General features: G+C 31.5%; 1 protein-coding gene across 6 annotated transcripts in view; it reads right to left on the reverse strand.

The window, feature by feature from the left end:
- NFAT5 (nuclear factor of activated T cells 5) overlaps window positions 1-21,631 on the reverse strand; it is a 134,048-nt gene that overhangs the window by 36,786 nt on the left and 75,631 nt on the right. For 5 of the 6 annotated variants that reach the window (XM_068529405.1, XM_068529404.1, XM_068529403.1 and 2 more), the window contains 3 exons: window positions 7,865-8,423; window positions 2,944-3,136; window positions 692-882 (listed from right to left, as the gene is read on the reverse strand). In XM_068529405.1, the coding sequence (XP_068385506.1) occupies window positions 692-882; window positions 2,944-3,136; window positions 7,865-8,423 (943 nt within the window). Of the gene's footprint in view, window positions 1-691; window positions 883-2,943; window positions 3,137-7,864; window positions 8,424-8,876; window positions 8,939-21,631 lie in introns of all 6 variants that reach the window. The other variant, XM_068529406.1, reaches the window with a different exon arrangement.

A 21,631-nucleotide genomic window follows, 5' to 3' on the forward strand; every position in this document is an offset into this window, starting at 1 on the left:
AAAACAAAACAAACCTGAAAACCAAGTAGAGAAAAGTCTTTAGCTATCCAATACGGATAATTACAAAACAGGTCTATCCCATATCAATATTTGCTGCTGTTATGGTTACCGTTAGAATTAAAGGTCCTTAATAAAAGGATTAAGGAAAAAAAATTAATTTAAATCATTTCTAATATATTTCAGGAAATGAAAATGCATAAGATGAAAAATAGGTAGTCTCAGGACATAATTTTTTTTTAACATAGGAAAACAGAAACAGAAGGTAAATTTAGACCAGCAATATGCTTTTTCATACCAAGATGGGTCAAGGCACCATGAATGATCTCTGTCAGTTTCTACTGCAAACACTAACAAAAGAGAATTTAGGAAAGCAAATCAAATTGTTTGTAATTTTATTTTTTAATGTTAATATTATTAATTCCAACATATAAGTCTGTATTATTTTCCAAAAAGCCAGCATTCCACCTGCCTTTTATATCCTTGTCTTTCACTATGGGAATTCTCTAGCAAAGGGCAAAAGAGTTCGTTTTCACCCATTACCATTCTGCAATAAACTATTATTTTTATTTGTTATGTTTAAAACATTTTAATACAATACTCAACATCTTTTATACATTAGAAACTAAAAAATTTTCCTGCCTACTGCAAAAGTGTAATGAATTAACAAAAAATATTTTTACTAAGTACTCACGCTAGTGTCATATTGTTGCTCGGATCAAGGCCGACTTCTATAACAGTAGTGCCTTCAATGTCCACTTCTTTGCAGGGAGTTGTATTTCGCCCAGTTACCCTGCAGGCCTGATAAAATCCATGTGGTTTCACTCGACCAGAGTCATTGCCCACAAACACCTGCAACACTACTGGCTCATTATGGCCTTCCAGCTGGAGTGAGATAACATGGAGCATAAACACTAATCAGCATTTCAAATAATCTAATTGTAAAATCAAACATTTAAGACCAAGTCCTATATTATTATATTTATAACTGGATTCAATAAAGAAATAACAAGTCTTCCAGAAAAACAGAGGTAAAATATTTTCATAAAGGAAAATTGGCTAAATTTTTGCAGAAAACTCTAAGTTTTAGTTCTGCAATAATCACATTTTAATTAAAATTTTAGATGTTTAATGATAAATTATCATTTGTAATTAATTTGTACAACCAGATGAGAATGAATACACAATCCTTTAAGGTATTTATAAACTTACGGACTGCCAAAGCACATGGGTCACTCAGGATTTACCACCACCACTAACGGAAAATTCACTAAACTGTGCTAGTGGCATCATTATCATCATCAAATGAGAGTACATCTACTAAATTTTTACTCTGTTAAAGCTGTTTGAGTAGGAAAGTGTTTGAAGTGCAGCTATATAAATACTAGGGGGATGGAGCTCATTTTCATAGACTAGATACATATATACAACATCACAAAATCCTGGGCCAAAACATTATGGTCTGAAAAACTGCTGGTTCAAACCAGGACCTATGGGTCATTACAGATCTCTAGCAAGCCTTCATAAATTAAATTATAATTTGTATGCTGAAGAATAAATAAATATTTAAAAGAACACTTGGGAACAAATGTTTCCAATGCTGGTTCTTGATAAGGTTTGTAAACACTGAAGCTGCTAATACAGAATGCAGAAAATCACAAAATAACTTGTACAATCCACATCAAAGTGCTTAAAAAAAACTCATATATCTTTTCTATCCAAGAATAACTGTATCTCTGTATCTATGGGTATCATCATAATGAGTCAAATAAGCAGCAAATAAGCAGTCTACCCAAACTGTTAGCAGTACCTTAGAACAGTGTCTGGCACATAGAAGGGTACGGTATTTGCTGAATGAGTGAATAAATAAACTTTTAAGATCAGCCAATTCACTCCTTATCACAGGCAATTAATCTAACTACTTCTGCAGACAAGTATTTAGACAAAGCATAACTTAAAGCCGGAGCAATTAGGTTAAAAATATTTACCAAACTATCAAAATGTCTGGTTAGACAAATATTTATACAAAGCATGACTTAAATTTCTCACTTGCCTGTTACTTGTCCTAAGATTGGGGGACTGAAGAAGGATTGGTGTGGTGAGTAGTAGAGGGGTAGGAATGATACTGTACATGTGACTATTAACAAACCGTATAATGGTCATGAGTAAGCTTCTTGATCCCAAGTTTCTACCATTATTTCTTTCAAGTATAAAACGAAAGGCAGTTCAATTAAATATTGTTCAACTAACACATTTACACAAACTGTATTTACAAGAATCTACCATGTGACTAGCCAAAATTCCTCCCTGTTTAGTATTTTGCAAGGGGTAGGAACATTTGTTAAATAAACATCCCCTACTCCACTTCTTTTGGTTTGTCTTCGAAGAGAAATAGTCTTTTTAATAAGGTATCCCAGGTGCTAAAATTTAAGTGCCCCCTCTTTTTTCTTTTAGTCTAAGTTCTGAAAAGATAAAGACTCAACTGATACCCTGTTTTTTAAACTGAAGACTTAAGTTACCTATCAACCAATTCTTTTCTGAGTTGAGTAGTCCTGATTGCTTTAGCCATCTCAAAAACCTTATTTTCTAAGTCCAAGATAATTTCTACAATATTTCTTTGGACTCACTTTAAAATTTCTTCTTAAATATAAGGTTTGGGAAGAATCTAAAACAGTTGCTACCAATGTCAAATATAAAGGGAAGATAATTCATGATTGCCATATATTTTACTTGTTAGAACACATTTTCATCTCTCCTTTCATTTAAACTAAAATTCAAAGGACATCAGAGTAATAATATTTGGCCTATAATTCAGTCAGACTTTTACTTTAATTTCTAATATACACAGTTATTAGTTTTATTTTAGGCAGCTCTTTTTTGGTTAAAAACAAAATAATAAGTAAAAGTAGATAAAATTCTTCATATATTGCTAACTAAAATAAGTACCTTTACTGTAGGAAAGCCTTGCTGTGTTCTGTCCTTTACTGAGCCACGACTACCCTCAGTTAGGTACCGAGCTCTGTGCTGGGTCTCAGGTTGTACAACTATCTTCAGCTCCTTTCCCTCACTTTTAACAGGATACTGTCCGCACAACATAGGGCTCTTCTTCACTCCAGTTCCTTTTTGGTTTTCCAATGTTCTGAGAAGTCAAAGCACAAAGTGGAAAAAGTATCAAAAAGAGTTTTCTACAAAAGTCATCTAAGATAAAGGAAGAAAGAGAATAGGCAATAACATTAAAAACAACTGATTATCTTACTGACAAAATAAAAGACAGCCTAAGGGACACTACATTCCATAAGTAAAGTATCTTTAAAAATTTTGTAATTAAAAAGAATGTATACATGTATATAACTAAGTCACTCTGCTGTATAGCAGAGATTGGCACAACATTGTAAATCAACTATACTTCAATTAAAAAAAGTTGAAAATAAAATTTTGTGATAAAGTTGGACAGGGATGACAAAGAATGCATATGTGTGGCAGGAGGAAGGAAGACTGAATGCAATAAACCAAGAATAACAGGAAAGACAATAGCTAATGTCACTATAACCTTTCACATTGCACTTCATTCAAAATAAAGTTTAAAAATTACATATATGTGTGAGTGTTACATAAAGCTACAAGATTACTATTATTTTCTAATAGGACTTACAAAGCAAAAGAAAAGTGGGGGTAGCACAAAGACACAAACAAACAAAAAAACACAAAAGGCCTTAAAGAAACTGAAGGAACATGTACATATTCTTTTGGATATTTTCCTCAGTACATCAAACTGAGAAAATTATACTAAAAAAAAAAAAAAAATCAGTGATTCAATTTTTATTTGGAAATTAGCTTTACTCTAAACAATCTTTCCCAGAAGTTAAATTTTTCAGAGTATTTTAATTTGTGATTAATTAAATAATTAAAGCCCTTAGCATATAAAAAATTTATAATCTGGGCTTTACAGATAGGCAATCTAACTTATTTTTTTAAATTGGGTTTCTAATGTTTATTTGTATATCATGCATTTGCTATGCAGAATGTATGTTCAAAGAAAAATATTTCAAATGGTGGTTAGGACTTCAGGTCAACACATTTAATCTGAAGTACTGTAAATATGTGATAAAAATAAATAGAAAACAATATTATTAGTTTAAAAATTACCTATGTATATTTAAAAATAGAGTCAGGGCCTATAATGCTTTCTGTATGACTTTCCCAGTCCTAAGTTTACACTCACATTGAAAATAAACGAGCCAAGAGATGACTGTGGACAAAATCCTGTCCAAAAGCAAACAGGTCCTAGGAGAAATATTATGACTTCAAACATAGAGGAGCAATGGTGGCTAAGCAGCCTTAAATCTTAAGCAGCTCTAATGTTTACCTCTTCATTTCTAACCAAGTTGTTGACTCAGTCATCAATAATAAAGAGGGAAAAGGCTATGTTCTCAATGGAATTTGGAACTGGGGTGAATCCATGGCTAGGATGCAGTAAGGTATGCAGTAAGACTGACTGGGTGAGAGGGAAGGGTTCTGAAGGGAAGTACTTTGCTCAATCATCTTCATATTCCCTAAACCTTGCACAATTCCTGAAACAAAAGAGGCTGAAAAAGTATTTGTTGATGAAGGCAAACTTGTTGATGAAGTTTGACATAATTAAGTCAAAGATTACCTGTGTAAGTAATTTAAAAGGCCCTGGAAGAATAAATTCTATGAACAAAAGTATCAAGTCAAAGTCAGAACAAAGGGCAATAAATCCTATTTTTTCATCATTCTGGGTAGAAATTCAAATATTTGCACTGAATACAATGTGCAGTACTTTGCATACAAAATTCTATAATGATACTGTTCTATACTCATTAAAAAAAATCAAAGCAAAAATATTCACTTACTTAAACTATGTAAAAACATTCCCTAAATATGCACTGAAAGGGACTAAAAGAAAAAACAGCAAAATCTAATAGTTGTATTGATTTATTAGATTATAGGTTATTTATTTTCTTCTATTTTTCTGCATTTTTCAAATGTTTGTAATTAATACCTATTAATTTTATAACAGAAAAGGGAACACTTTAGTCTGAAAAATAAGGAAAATTTAGCATATCATTAATTTGGCAAGATGTGGCTTTTGTATTCATTTATGCTGGCCAAGCTAATATTTATGAGGGTAAATAGATGATATTGAGTTTTACTATTTCAATAAAACAAAATATTTCACTTGGGATGAAAACTTTAAGTTGATAAAGTATACACATTATGGCTTAAAGAAGAATAGCACATGTAATCAAACAATTTCTGAAATGATACTTTTAAAAGCCCTTAAAACTAACTTTATTCTCTAGGCTTAAATGTAAAAATGGAATACATACATATTTAGATCCCTACCTGTGTAAAACAATAAAAACATCAACTAATTCTTAGAAAAGCAGTCATTCAAATTACTAATTTTTAATGCATTATGGCTTAAGGAAAAAACAAGAAAATAGCAGCTAATTGTATGGGATTTTACTTCTAAGTGACTATCTAAAAAGAAAATCCACTGTCTTGGAACATTCTATTCAGAACTTAAAATGACACTAATTCCTTTGTGCTGCACATCCTTCTGGTTGCCTGTCACAAAAATAATTTTCACTATAAAATGCCTAAAACAGGTTTCACGTGCAGGTGACATCATATCTTAATTTCTAGGAATATCTAAAGAGACATTGGCTACTGATTCTCAGGACATTTAGGTGAAGAATTTAAGAAAAATATGGCTAGGAATGTTTAAATACTGAGTAGTTTTTAAAAAATGATTTTGTTCTCTTAATAAACTCTTTCATATAACATTTTATTTATATAAAAATGCTATTTCCATCTTGAAGATCAATAAAAACTGCTGTACTCAACATATTTGAGGGTACATTTTCTATAATTTAGCATTATATAAATAGAAATTTTATGGCAAAATTTCTTTCATGTTTCTAACATCTTTCTTATTGAAGAACATAGAACTTTAGTTTGAGATCCCCTTAACGATTGTTTTCAAAGGCCTATTTTTCTATATTTATATATGGTTTTATCCTTTCCTTAATATAGTTCTTATAAATTCAAAGTTTAAACTTCTTCTATCATTTTCATATGCTAGTGTCAAATATTTTTCCATTACCTAAGAAGCTGGACATTTCTTCTGCTGCTTGATGAGTTTCTGTTCCATGAATTATTTCATGAGAGATTTTGTCTTGACAAATGTTATTATACTTTCCCTGGGTAACCTCAAATCATTTCTAAGATATATCTATCATACAAAAGCAGAAGCAGAAAAGATGGAGGTCAAAATATCTCTTTAACAGCAACTGCAAATCATGTGTGTTGACTAACTGTAAGTCAAAATTTTATTTGTTCTTCATTCTGAACTTTAACATTTATTTCAGTATAAAAATGAAAATCTCTCTTACGGAACTTAAAAAAAAAAAAAACACTTTCTCCACAGAAGCCCGAATAAACACATACCTGTATTTAATGATAGACACATTATGAGCCTTTTAAATCTGTGCTACTGCATTTCAGAGCATTTTTCTATAGGTAACAGTTCTACAGATATTGTTGACTCTGCTAATGGCAACACTTTAGGAAAGGGTATATGTTGTTTTCTTTTAGATAATTTCCTAATCTGGACTTTCTAAAAATGAAAAATATTTAAATGTGCATTTTAATTTACTATTATCACCCCAAAGGAGTTTTAAATGAAAGTAGAGAAGATAGTATAGAATAATCATTACTTAAATGGTAGATATTACTTTAAAAATATACTGAGAAAATATTTAAGGACAAGTTTAATACACATTAAGAATATTCTCTATAACTCTCAACCAGATTTTTAACTTAAAATATACCAATGATGTAATCAAATAGTGAAACAATCAAAAGCATCTCCATCATATTCTGTGACAACCTGAAATTGTAGGAGATCCTGGGTCAACTAAAGGACCATACATACCCTGCCACCCAAAAAAGTAATCTCTCAAGATCCAGTGAGTTAAATTCTATCAAACTATGTTGACTATACTGTAGGAAAATCTAATCAAAAGTCTAGCAATTAAATGTTACAATAAAAGTATTAAAGGAATTAGAAAGTTAAAAATAAGTCATAGTATTCTGTACTTCAGAAGTGAATATTCTGTAATATAGCTATTGAAATATATTTAGTGAGTGTTGTGAACTGGCAGAGATGAATGAAAACTCAAACAGGCACCATGATCCTGTTCTATCACCCTTTAGATATATAACCCAGAATCACAGAAAAAAAAAAAAGTGATACATTTATTTTTTTAAAAATGCTGAATTGGCATAATACATTAAAGAAAAAGCTTAAAATAAATACATGAATCTAAGTTGATAATCAAACTATCAATTTAGTTTTTCTTGTTTTCATCAAATAAAAGAAAAAAGGGAAATAAAGTCTAAAATCTTCATAAAAATGGAAAATGACTGAATCATATGGGGAGACAACGTGAAAGGGAATACAAACTAGCCCTCTGTAAATGTTTGTTTTAGCTGGAGTCAATGCATCACTAGTTATTTCTATGAATAAAAATATTTTAAAATTCTTTTAAAGTATCAGTCCATTTGAAATTAAAGAATTATTTCTAAACAGATTATTTTCATTTTCTACTAAATCATACCCATACTAAGATAACTATTGGTAAAATCTACCGGTATTTTATTTTCTTCTCTAGTGAAACCTGATAATTTTAAGTTAAAATTTTCATGTTATTTCAATGATAATACTAGTATCTTTGCTTTAGATGCAAACTTGAGCTGAGCAATTAAGAAAAATGAGGAATGATTTATTTTTTTGTTTTGCATAATGGTGAGAGAACTTTAAAAAAATGTGAATACCAACCCATTTCCTGCTTTTGAGTTGCCTTTGTTGTCCGTGGTAAGCTGAGAAAGCACATAGTGAGGTGCTTTGGCACTGTCGGCATCAAATATATCCATATTAGATTCTTCACAATCTCGTCGTTTCACCCCCGGCCTCTGCTTTGGATTTCGTTTTCGTGATTTACGAGGTACCTCAGTGTTATCATTGTAGGAACTGGTGCTCATGTTACTGAAGTTGGAGGGGGAATCCTCCATCCACATACTGCAGCTCTGCTCAGATTCCAATCCACACCCCTCATCCTGGCAGGACATCCGACTGTTATCCAGCAAGTCCTCAGGTGGTGGTGAGATGTACAAGACTGTGTGCCTCTTCGGTGTTGATGGATGCTGCTGAACTGTGTTACTGGTTAACTGCTTTTCACTTACCCCTCGGTTACTTACCCCCAAGGCTGAGGAGCAGCTCTCCACTTGCATAGCCTTGCTGTCGGTGACTGAGGTAGAATAAATGGTAGGGCTGGAAGAGGTGGTAAAGGAGCTGCAAGCACCGCCCATGGAGGAAGAGGAGGGAGCTGAAGAAGCATCTGCAGTGTACAATTTAAGAGTAAATACACTATACATGTTTTCACCTATGCTGGCTAGCAGTCCCATTGAAAATGTGATTTGTGAACTGATTGTTTTTCCCCAAAATGAATAGTTGGAATTTGGTTAAGTTTTAGAATATAAATGCTTCAAGCAATATAAGGCCTAAAAAATGCAATTTTTAAAAATGCCCAAATAGCATTATTTTACTTGTGTTATAATTGATAGATTTTTAAAAATCTAATTTAATGTTTTAAGCTGTAAAGCAAAAACAAAGCTTTTATTGCCTCAGCTGGATAGTTCCACTGAATTTTAATCATTTAAAATAATAAAAAAAAAACCCCAATATGAAATATATGCTTGTGGTCCACATTCAATGCCAATTAAATAATTCATTATAGAATTTGAAAAGTGGGACTGTGCTTAGCCACAAAATATTAAAATAAGTTTCTAACCTATGAAGCAGAGAACTACAGGTCATTTTTAATGCAGACACTCCCTGCTTCAGAGGCAAATCCTGGAATAAAAATATGAGAAAATAAATGAGAAAAGAGCTGCTGATTATTCCAGATATCAATTATAAAATGAGAAATAAAAAGAAAAAATATATAATCAACTGAATTGGAGGCAAAATGGAACTGGTACCGTCACTATGATTGTTTTAAAATCTACAAGAATAAAAGTGAAGAAGGTTTGATTTGGAACATGCTGGGCTGTAGAAGATAAGCAAGTTAACCACTGAGGGTCTCCAGAAGTTGGAAGTGGCAGTTCAAAACCATGATCTCTAAAATAAATAAATCCATCCTTTATGGCAGAATGAAAAACAGAAGAAAGACGTATTATTGGATGGATTTTTCTTATTGGCAATTGGTTACCACTGTCCATTTCCTCTCTCTTTAAAAGGCCTCCTTGATTTTAACTATTAAGGGAATTTCTTCAGATGAGTAACAGTAAATTTTATTGGCTGAAGCCTAACAAAAAAGAGTTAAACAGAAAAAAATCTCTGGAGAGAACCAGAATTAGTTCTTATAAAAAGGTTTTTTATAAAACCATTTACCTATTATGCCTAACAAAAAAAGTCAAAAGTAGATCTTTTCAAAATGTGCGGCAACTGGCGTAACAACTCATTGAAAAATACTACTACTAAACCCTTAACAACATAATATCAAGAGGCACACTAATAATGTTAAAGTTGGAAGTTATCAGTCCTATACAATTTTATCTTGTATAAGATAAGGAAAGGTTTACAATCATAAACACATACAAAAATGAAAATAGGTAACGTGCCAAACAACTAAAAATACGTTTAAATCTAAAATTAATTTTTATCTATAGCCATGTATGCTACTGTTTTAAAGTGGTGTGATAAACTTAAAACTGTGATGTGCAGTTATTGGAACTGCAACATCCACATCAATTATATAAAGAGTGAAATGTCAGAATGCCAATGTTTCGATAATCAAAAGCCAAGTGCCAAAGATCTATTTTTAAATTGAAAACATGCACCAAAACACTTAAATCATTTGAAAGAACTAAATTCACCCACAATTTTTCATTGCTGTCAAGGCTGAAGAGCACAGTTATTAATATTAGCCATCAATAATGAAATCTACATAATGCCACATGGAAAGATTTTTCTCAACTACCATGAGTTAAAGCACTTAGAGCATTTAGATGATACCAGTTCCATTTTCCAGTTTGTATCCTTGTCAAATGCAGTAGCTGAAATTGGAAAATTCAGTCACTTTAAACTGCATTCCAATTTAAAGAAAAATTTTTTATCAATTTCGTATCATGCATTAATGCAATGTTTTCTTAGTAAATAAATATTTTAAAAGATTTGTAAAAACTACAAAATCTAGATACTAATGTCAGTGACAGTTTAAGAGCTGATTTGTAGCCACTTTGGGTTTAAATAACAAGGTTTTTCCTTATTTTTTGAAAAATATTACAGAATTCATTTTAGAAAAAATAGAGAAGGTATTATGTCTAACATTCCTCCATCTGTTCCAACTATTGGCAAAAAAGAAACTAAACGTCTTTGTGTGTATGAGCCTATGTTCATCATTTTCAGAGAAATACAAGTATGCAGCATGCAGTATTTGCAGTGGAACACACAAAGCATGCAGCATGAATTCTGTGAACTTGTATTTCTATAAAGCAGCTTTCCCCCACCCACTCTTTTTGAATCTAAGTACCATGCACATGAGAATGCAGAATATGAACATCTCAGGGATCCCTGTCCATGACAGACGGAAAGTTAGGTGAAATGTAATCATGAACTCAAAAGCAAGTTATATATTTATGAATTTAATATGCAAGATATAACCTAGCATTGCTCTTTGAAGTATGTGTGATTTTATCTTGCAAATCTTATTTAAAAATCATGGTTATAAAACCCAATTGATATAACTGTACATAAATATCTGTTCTGGGACAGGTATGCCAAACTGTGATCTCATACCCTACATAAGTTAAAATATTCTATACATTTTCCTTTGACACCTAACACACATTATGAATATTTTACCTGCAGTTTCCTGGATATACTTACTAAATAAAAAAGTTCATTAGCACAAAACTATAAAGCTGAAAACATAAACTCTGTCAAAAGACAGTAGTATCATTTAATTTTAAAAAAATTACTTTTTAAAGGTTACCTCAGTTTGATCCTAAATTACAAAAGTTCTACTCATTTTAAGAATATAATGAATATAAGACAAATTTTTTAAAACTATAAAACTCTTTACAATAGTATCATTATCCCTCTGATGATGATGAAAATGGTGTATAAAACCCTTCACATAAGCATGTTACATTCTGGTTAGCAAGACATCACCTAAGTGCATTAATCATGCCAGGTGAGGTGGTGAAGTAATAAGGGATAAGAACTATGGGCCCCTAGAGAGTACGGACAACATCTTTCTCATCTTAGACCCTCCTGACACCTAACATACTATGACTTGCATGTAGTAAAAATTCAATTTTTTAATTAAATTGATTTATGAGAAGCCAATATTTGATACGTATGTTGAGTTACATTAAAGTTAAACTGGTAAATAAATGTACCAATGTGTTCATAATGGACACGTATCAGGTTAAAAAAAAAAAAGATTTATACCTTACTATAATAGCATTAACTGATACAGGGAAGGTTCAGAAGTAACTTAAGAGTTTAATGGTAACTACTCACTATTTCTACAAAGAATGCGCTAATAACTTTCTTTCTTGAAACATACATAAGCCAAATTACCTACTTGCGTATTAATCCATAAATTCACTAAAAATAACAAATTCTTAATATTATCTATTAAAAAGTAAATGCATAAAATAATAGCAAGAACATTTTAGATTTCTAAACAGTAATATGTCATTTCCAAGCATTCCCAGAAAAGCACAATGAATTCCTGGGAATATTAGAAATGTTCTTAAAATATTTACAAAAACGTTTTAATCTATATATTATTAAATTTCAAGAAATAGCTTAACTGACATTCCATAGAATTAAAATGCTAATGTAATCCTGCCTCCTCTATATATTCCTTTATAAACAAAATATGCTAACTACCCCTCCCATCCCTTTTTGGTTTTGAATGTCCATCTTTATCTGTTAGGAATGTAGAGACTATGTTTAATTGCTGCTTATTAAAATAAAAAACTCCAGCATAAAAATGTTTTAATAATTGCTTTCATTTTCTCACCAAGCAGAATAGTCATAATGTATTCTATTTTATAACCTTATAATTTGTTTTTTAAATCCCTTACCAATCCTTCATAAAGTTGAAAGTTTCTTCCTCTTAAAATTATTTTCTCACCTAAGTAATGTGTGAATAAATTTTTATTGATTATTTCTTTTATGAAAAAACTTATCTTTGAACTTAAAAGAATTTTATTATTTTTTTATATTTTTATAAGATTTTTCTTTCTTTTTTTTTTTTTGATGTGGACCATATTTTAAGTCTTTATTGAATTTGTTACAATATCGCTTCTGTTTTTTGTTTTGGGTTTTTTTTTGGTCACGAGGCATGTGGGATCTTAGCTCCCAGACCAGGGATCGAACCCGCACCTGTATTGGAAGGCGAAGTCTTAACCACTGGACCGCCAGGGAAGTCCCCAAAAAGAATTTTATTTTTCCATAGCTTTTTCTGTGACCACAGAGAGCACAGCAACACCAAAGAGAAAACTGATAGACCATTTTTATAACTTACTGACAAAAATTTATAAGCTCAAAAGAATAATTTTTAAATTTATAAGTGAAGAAAAGCATCACATCTATAGTGTTCTGTATCTAAATATAAAAATTTTAGATTTATTAGATTTATTAATTGGCAGTAGCCAATTACTAGGCCAAATGCCAGTAATGATGGTGAACTTAAACTGTATATTTGGCTTCTTTCAAGAACTGACGTAATCATTAAGGTTCACTATGAATATTCAAAGCACTTGGGATAAAAAGAATAGCAGATAATATCTTCCTGGATATTACAGAATTTGCAAGTGCAGTTTACCCTTGAACAGCACAGGTTTGAACTGCGTGGGTCCACTTATTCACAAATTCTTTTTAATAAATACATACTACAGCACTATGCAACTTGTGGTTGCTTGAATCTGTGGATGCAGAGCCAAGGATAAGGAGGGATGAGTGCAAAGTAAGTAATACATGGATTTTTGACTGTGCTAAGGGACAGTACCCCTACCCCCCTTGACCCCATGTTGTTCAAGGGTCAACTAGATTATTAATTTGATTGGAAAGATGAAAATGGAGTTTTAAATGGTACCACATACAGAAACCCATGTATAGTTTATAAACTGCTTTCTTAAACTGTATTTTAAAATTAAGAGCTATTAGTTCTAGATTTGTAAACGAGAAATTAAATTATCATTATCATTTTAGTGCTTTAAATACCACAAAAAAGAGATGATACTTTATGTGGAACTAACTAAACTTTTAATAGAAAGCTTTGAAATTAGAAACATTCTTTAAAGTCCTCAAAAGAAACAAATACCTTTCACTGATTTAAAAAAATATGACAGAAATGACATTTAACTAAGCTTCCAAGATAAAAATGTGGTCCCTAGCATTTAAATATGCACTTATATTTTATAACTTCTCAACATAAGTGCAAAATCAGTTGAGTTACCTTAAAAAAGCTGTAAAAATTTGCAAGTGTGCTAAGTGAACCAATAGTGGAACGGAGAGGGAGTAAACTACTGACTGTTCAGAAAATAATAATAAAAATCAACACAGATCATTTGGAAACAATTTCTAGTCTAAAACCCTTACTGTTCAGCCTCAGTAATTCTTTTTAAGTATTTCCATTTTTCTTACTGGTAACAATGACTTCAAATCTAAACATTTGTCTGATAAAAGTCACCAGATACAAGAACATATTTTCAGATCAAAGAAGAAAGATGTTGAGAGAAAAAAATTATAAGGCCAACGTTCACGTTGCCAAGGGATTGAAAAATCTAGAACACACAAAGTGGCTGCAAACCTGCTTTGTCAACACCTTACATGCCAACCTTCGTTTTCTACTTTTCTTCTTCTTCTTCTTATAATATTAATGTAAAGTTTAAAACTTTACAAAAAAGTTTTAGTTTCAATCAGTATCAATCCACTATTTAGAAACAAAAAAAGAAAGGAAGGAAGGAAGAAAGAAAGAAAGAAAAAAGACTTAAGAAGAAGTCTGAAAACGAGACCGACCTATACCCTGGGTGAGATTGGATGGGTTAAATGTCTCTGGCACTATTTGTCTTCACTATTGACAGACACTGTCACACAACCCACCACACGATGCCTGTCTCTGAATGGCGAAGCTAGAATGCAAGTTAAGTGTATTAATAGAAAAAACAACTAGCATCCCAGCATATAAAATAAGCAATCCAGATTACTTTACCAAAAAACAAAAATAAAAACAAAACAAAAAAACCAAAAAACAAAAATTGTAGGGTCGATCATTTAATTTACATGTTTAAAACAGTTCCAATTTCCCATTTGTACTTTTCCCACCCAACATAAGTTTACATGCTACAATAAGCAACGTTTTAAAACAAACTTTAAAAAATTAAATTATTAACATCCAAATAAATGCATGTGGGTAAATTTCTTATTCAAAATTTTTGTTAACTCATATTCACCAATTTGTTCTCCTGCTTACTAATGCAATCTAATCCATAAGCCAGAATGTTCTCTCTAGGTGTTTTTAAACTGTGTCCTTACCCAAATTCCCTTAAAGAGTGTAAGACGATATGTTCTGACCAATACACTCAAGCAGTAAAAAATATCTACATTTTACCAGCAAAAGAGTAGTTTCATTTCTCAGGCCAACTTCCAAACACTTCCACATCCCAACCCCTCCAAAAAAGTTACTAATTTACACTTTTTAAAATTTTTTTAAAATTTTTGGCCATGCCACACAGCATGGGATCTTAGTTCCCTGACCAGGGATCAAACTCTTGCCCCTGCATTGGAAGTGAGGCATCTTAACAACTGGACTGCCAGGGAAGTCCTAATTTACACTTTCAAATTAGATATGTTACTGTGCATAAAACGTTTGATCCTAGAGGCTCTATTAAAAAAAAATAATTAGCACTATTGCTGAAGCTGAAAGGGTTGTTACTGATTTACTAGAGACCATCTTTCTCTCCTCCAGTCCATCAAACTGCCAGTCATAGATCTAATACTACACAATAATTACTCTCCCGCTTTTAATCTAAATTCTCCTAAAATAATTATTTTTACCTTGTCTGAGTGTCATTAATAAACATTCACAGAGTATTTATTAAAGAATGTTTCCTGAAAAATAAAATGCTTACAAAATTTGTAAGTGTCCTGACAGTGAGAGCAATGTTTTAAATATATATTTTGTCCTATTCAACCCTAAGTATTTAATCACAGTGTAAAACAGGTACTAGGTACATATTACACAATTTGTTTTTTAAATCCTTTCCTCTTGGAAGAGAAAGATGCTTTCTATGATCCAGTGATTTAAGTACTACAGGGTAGCATCAGTCACAGATACTGGGTGAAGAGACTGAAAAACCCAGAAAGAATCCTCACTCTCAAATTACTTAAACAAAAAAGGGAATAACTATATTAGCTGATGACTACATTTATTGTTGTCAAAGATCCCAGGAAGAACAGGGTTTTTTTAACAAAAAGACAGCAATTATACTACTTGAAAGGTAATGTTTACTTTAAGACAAAAAGAGAGATTACCACCACATTAACTTAAGAACTGGAGAGAAAAAACAGTTCTGAGGGATGCTATTTGAAGGTCACTTCAATGCTTTATCATATAATACATTTTAAAATAGTTTAGATTAAATAATAAAGGCATTCCTGCCAACTCTAGTCCAATGTCTTCATATTTCTTCTTTTTTAGAGGTGACCAAAAAAGGGAAAATAGTATTTGTATCATTAAAATCTTCTGATATAATAATTCAGAATGGTTTTACAACTGGATCTGGATTACAGTGTACATTAGACCCAAATGTAGATAAAATGTCTAGACAAAAAACAGAAGTCATAAATTGCTCTACTAGAAGTTCTGATAATTGATCACGCAACTTTATCATTTCATTTTTTAAAAAGTGGGAAGAGAATTCTAGGAAGAATACTTAATCAGTCAACTTTACAGAATCATCCCTTTGGGAAGTGTCTGTTCTCCCTATGATTCATCATCCTCTAGCAATGCTTCTTTTATTTACAAGGGCTCCTAGTGAGAGAGTGTCAACATTAAAGAGTAAGTCAGAAAGGAAATCCCATGGCCCATGTGTTGTCTGATATGCAAAACTTCAAAATGAGGTAAAAAACAGACTGAGGATGGAAAGAAAGAAGCAAAATAAAGCTAAAAAACTTGTTTTTATAAAAATAAGATCTATTTTTTAAAACCTTACTAACAAATGAAAGGAGAAATCCATGTGGGAGGGAGGTCAATGTTTACCGAAAGATCACTGATTATCAGGCAGTATTAAGTATTTTACATATTTACCTTCATAATAACCTTAAGAAAAAGTTGTTGTTACTGTCTACTTACAGGGGTAATACGAGAAATTTACTGAACTTCCACAAGATTCTGTCTATATGATAGAAATGATATGATAGCAATCAGATTCAAATTAGGTCTTTATGATTCCAAAGCTCATGCTAATTTTATTATATTTCACATATGGGAAAAGAGAAATAATGTCACAGAAACAGGTGAAGTCTTTTGTTGTATCCTACCCTAATCAATTCCCCTCACTCCAGTCCCAGCTGGAGTGTTTTTATACAACTTTATTACTATTATTTATACAACTAATTATTATAAAACAATTCGTTATGGCAATACTTTTTGCTTATTATCAATCTTATTGGTAGCATAAAAAAAGTAAGCCCACTTCTATGCATTAATTTCTTAATGTGAAATTCTACAAAACACATACACAAAAAAAGAAATTGTGTCTATTTGATGTATGTAATTTGTCTATGAATGGCTGAGAATCTGTGTGCAGTTTTAAAATGCTATTCTATAGACTAGGGTAATATAAAAATCTGCTTATTCTACCAGAAAATGAAAAAATCACAATATTTATAAAAGTTGCTAAAAATTAGTAAGAGGACCAAAAAAGGTAAACATTTAGGGAATAAACCATTAATAGGCCATGCGTACTTTTTTTGTCAGTGAAAATTTATAATATGGATAGTCTCCTGAATTGGTAATTGTTTCTGAATTAACCATCATGGCCCAAGTTTGCTGATGCTTTCCATTCTAATAATGCAGATGTTAGTAGTATACATCTATACATACATACATACACACATATTTCTATATGTATAAATGTATGTATTTAGATTTACTATGTAATTTTAAAAGTCAGAATGAGGAGTAGAGTTTTTAAACATGTTGCTTACTTGGCAACATGTTTGTAGCTAGGATCTGACTTCCTTCTGGAAGTGGTCCAGTTTTCCAGGAAAAGTAGGAATGACCATATGGAAGAACCAAGATCAATTCACACTTCAGCTCACAACATCAATATGTAGGTTACATAGGTGAATTACTTTTCCTGTTAATGGGCTTTGGGTTTAATCTTCGGAATATATACTACATAAATGGCCAAAATTCTGAAATATGTTAACCTAGTTAACCCAGGAGAGCAGTCAAAGGCAAATTTGCTCCTTAAATTTAGTCAACTCAAGAAAATAAGAATTACATAACTGCAAATATCTTCTAACACTAGTAAACAAGTTACAATAAATTCAATGGGCTAAGTACTCTGTTGCTGTACATAACTTTTATAAAAAATTTATATTCTTCTAGAAATAATATTCCTATCTTGTAGATCCTGAAACTTGCAGAAGAGAAGAAGGGGTATGGCTTTTTCAACTCAATATCCTACACACTGCCTAGTCCAGGATCTTGTGTTTCCCTAATTGAAATGACAGAACATTATGCTAAATTCCCTAAAGTATAATGGCAAGGAGAAAAGAACTTAGACCTTAGTGGGAAAGAAGAGAGGTATCTTGTGCCTGGAAGGATTGAGATATGATGATATGTAAACTGTCTAGTACAATTCCTATCACATAGTAGGAACTCAAAAATGATAGCTTATATTTTCTTCAACTCAGTTTTTGTATAGTTTTGTTGTTACGGATGGTCTACAAATTCCTATGATTTTAATTTAGGTGATTAAGGTGTCTGAAGTATTGGGATGGCCAAAAAGTTCATTCGGGTTTTTCTGTAACATCCTATGAAAACCCCGAATGAACTTTTTGGCCAACCCAATAAATTAAAGCATAGCTGTTCTTTGATTATAGGACATTATTTAGTTCTCTAGTGTCCTCTCCTATAGTGTAAATAGCACACAGTTAAGTTCTTTCAGTATAGAAAATACCTGTTAGGTACTTGCTGTAAGCATAAAATTCAAAGCACTATTTAATAAGTCTCTTCCAACAGAAAAGTTTATTATATGGATCACTTGATGTAAAATTATTAACTTTAATTACAGCCTTTAAAAACTTCTGTATGTGCTTTATTAGTGTATATACCCATACATGTTAAAATCTGCTACCAAGTATTCATGTACTGAGATTATATTATTCCTGAACAGGACTAATATATAATTCCTGAAAGTAAAATAACAACTTTATGAAAACAAACAACAAAAGAATTACTAACTAGTTATTCCTAAGATTCTCTGGCTGAATTATAAAACCTATGGTTTGATTAATTCATTGTTTATTTCAAGAATTAGAATTAAAAAATTTTAAAGAAACCTGAAATAATTACCTTAGCAAAATATTTTGATATAAACTAATAAACATGATGCTACATCCCAAGATGAGGACAAACAAATAGAATTTAGGATAGAACAAGAAAATAATTTGATTTCTTAAAATGAAGATTAAAGTTTATTGTTCACTTCTGTGAAAGACTCCCTATTTTAAATAAATTAAGACAATCTAAGGATAAAACTGTAAACATATAAGTAGATTTTTAAAAATACTTGATTGGTATGTGAATTATACCTCAATAAAGCTGGTATTTAAGAAAAATATCTGCCATATCTCTTTTCAAAAATCCAAAATTCTAGTGTAACTGTTTGTTTTAGTTCTCCTTAATAATACTTATATTTTAGTTCCTTCCAACCTATACTGTAGGATTAAAGAAACAAACAAAAAGAATACTTTCACAACTTTCATTTCTTCTTGGTCAACTCCTTATTTTGCCAGAATTTGTTATCAATTCATGTAGATAACTTTTTTTTTAATAAGTGATAATTTTTAAAAATATTTATTTATTTATTTATTTGGGTCTTCATTGTGGCGCACTGGCTTCTCTAGTTGCAGTGAGTGGACTCTAGAGTGTGCGGGCTCAGTAGTTGTAGCACGTGGCCTTAGTTGTAGCATGTGCGATCTTAGTTCTCCCACCAGGAATCGAACCCCGGGCTCCCTGCATTGGGAGCGCAGAGTCTTAACCACTGGACCACCAGGGAAGTCCCTGGATAACTTTTTTGTGTTAGGAAAACGGTCTCTGTCTTAATTACTAAGAGCCTACAATATTCTTCAGAAAGTCTGTACTTCTAAAACTTTTATTCATTTACATATTGAACCTCAAACTCCTAAGAAACTTTCTTGTGGGACAAAAACAGATGTCTTTTAAAAATGGGGAAGAGTACAGATTTCAGACTGTTGATTTTCAACTACACCTCCCAGATTGTGACATTTGGCCCTATGGAGAGGGGAGGAGTTGTGAGGAAGTAAACCTCTTTCCCCCATTCCCAACCCTGGGTCTTACCAGATAAAAGATGTTATTAATGAGAGTATGTAAAAGTGTGATTATTGTAGAGGCAGAAAAAAGGTTTAAGAGACATTCTTTTTACCCAGTATTCTGGATTGTGGATTAGCAGCATCATGTTTACTCATTCCTTCAGTAATACATAAAGGGAAAAAAATCTAGATTGGCGAATCTGAGAAACACATTTTTAATAATTAAATAATGTAAAATGTACATGAACACCTATATGCCCAGCCTCTAAATTTTAAAATTTAAATTGATTTAGAATTTGTGAAACACAAACCTTTATGGCAGAACTAGAAGTCTGTTCCCACCAGGCCCTCATACCTGATAGCAGCCAATCCGGCTCCTTCAAAACTCTGAAGAATTAACTACATCAAGAGTCATCATTTTTATGCATTTCATATTTAAACAGCAAATGCTATAGATTAAAAAAAAAAAATCAAAGAACTCTAAATTAATGTATCTTTCCCTAAACATCTAGTCTTTTGGCCAGGAAACACTGAGTAACTGGTAATTTACTCCAAATCTCTCTTTGACATCTATGTCACTAAGGACATTAATATGTCAAATAAGAAAAGCAACTCTAATTATACATACTAAGTGATATCCCTACTATAACTATTCGGCAATTTAAACTCTCTTACCTGTAACGTTACATGACAAAGACTCTATTCTACCAATAAGACATTAGAATTCTAGAATAAGACTAGGTTGGTTAAAAGTAAACGTGTAAAAAAAATTACAAATGACTTGGTTTTAGATCATAGAAACTTTCTGTGTGTGAATATATGAAAATTATCAAGGTCACCTCCTTACTCTCTTCACAATCTTTACAATGTCAATAACTTTTTGATCTAATAAGAATTCATTACTTCAGAATACTTCCTTTGGTTAATTCTTATTTTCATGATTTTTCAACTCAAGGCCTTCATTCTAATTTATCTGGAGAGGATTATGGAGGGAGGGAGAGAGGGAAGGAGGGACCTTCAACATTCCATTAGTGACTCAAATTCAAAAACTTTCAATATTTATATATAAAAACTTCTAAAATTGAGTTTGGTATTATTTCAAAGGAAGTGTCGTTCTTTTTCCAAACCTAGCTAACATTTTTTCAGCTTTTAAAAGGAACTGGATCTACTGTCAACAGATGTTAAAAAGCACAGAAGAAACAGACTTTTAGTTCTATACAGATTCAACATGTCTTTAAAAAAATCTCAAAAGATACAAAAGAAATCAGTTAGTCAATTTCTACCTGTGGATTTAAAGTGAAATATTTCATTAAAATTAAAAAATATATATTTTATTATCTGATAACTATTTTAAAACTGGATTAAATATTTAAATTCCAGAAAAAATATTCAGTGCATATAAAGTGAAACCAGGTCATCTTAACAATTCAATTACTAAAATGTTCACAATTAAATCCACAGAATCTGTTAGAAAATGTCTGGCAACACATGAACAGTGAGCAGGGCTGGTAAGTTTCTTGGCCATGTTTAAAGTTTTCCTGCCCTCAACCAGGAAGGCTGCACATTGCACTATACAGCTCAGGGGAAAGATTGGTACACAAGGTTAATTGGACTTAGGTTAATGCAAATAAGAAAAGTACCCAAAGTTCTACTATAGTACCAATATCCTCATTTAAATCACAACCTTCCGCTTCACTGTTCTTTTTGAAACAAAAAGAATTTACTGAAAACAATGTTCTGATGGATTTTAAGTACCATTTTAAAAGATGAGAGGTATCATATTAGGCAAGAAACCTCTAATTAGTAGGACAGATGAAACTTCAGAGTATATATATAATTTTCTGACTTTTTTAAAACACCAAACACACTTAGTAGTCTATAAACCCAACTAAAAAAAGAAATACAGTTGGGCAATCTAATATTACTGAAAGCATTCTTATTAATTTATCACTGATCAAG

The sequence above is a fragment of the Eschrichtius robustus genome, chromosome 19 (assembly GCF_028021215.1).
Source record: "Eschrichtius robustus isolate mEscRob2 chromosome 19, mEscRob2.pri, whole genome shotgun sequence".
In the NCBI taxonomy this organism is placed as follows: domain Eukaryota; kingdom Metazoa; phylum Chordata; class Mammalia; order Artiodactyla; family Eschrichtiidae; genus Eschrichtius; species Eschrichtius robustus.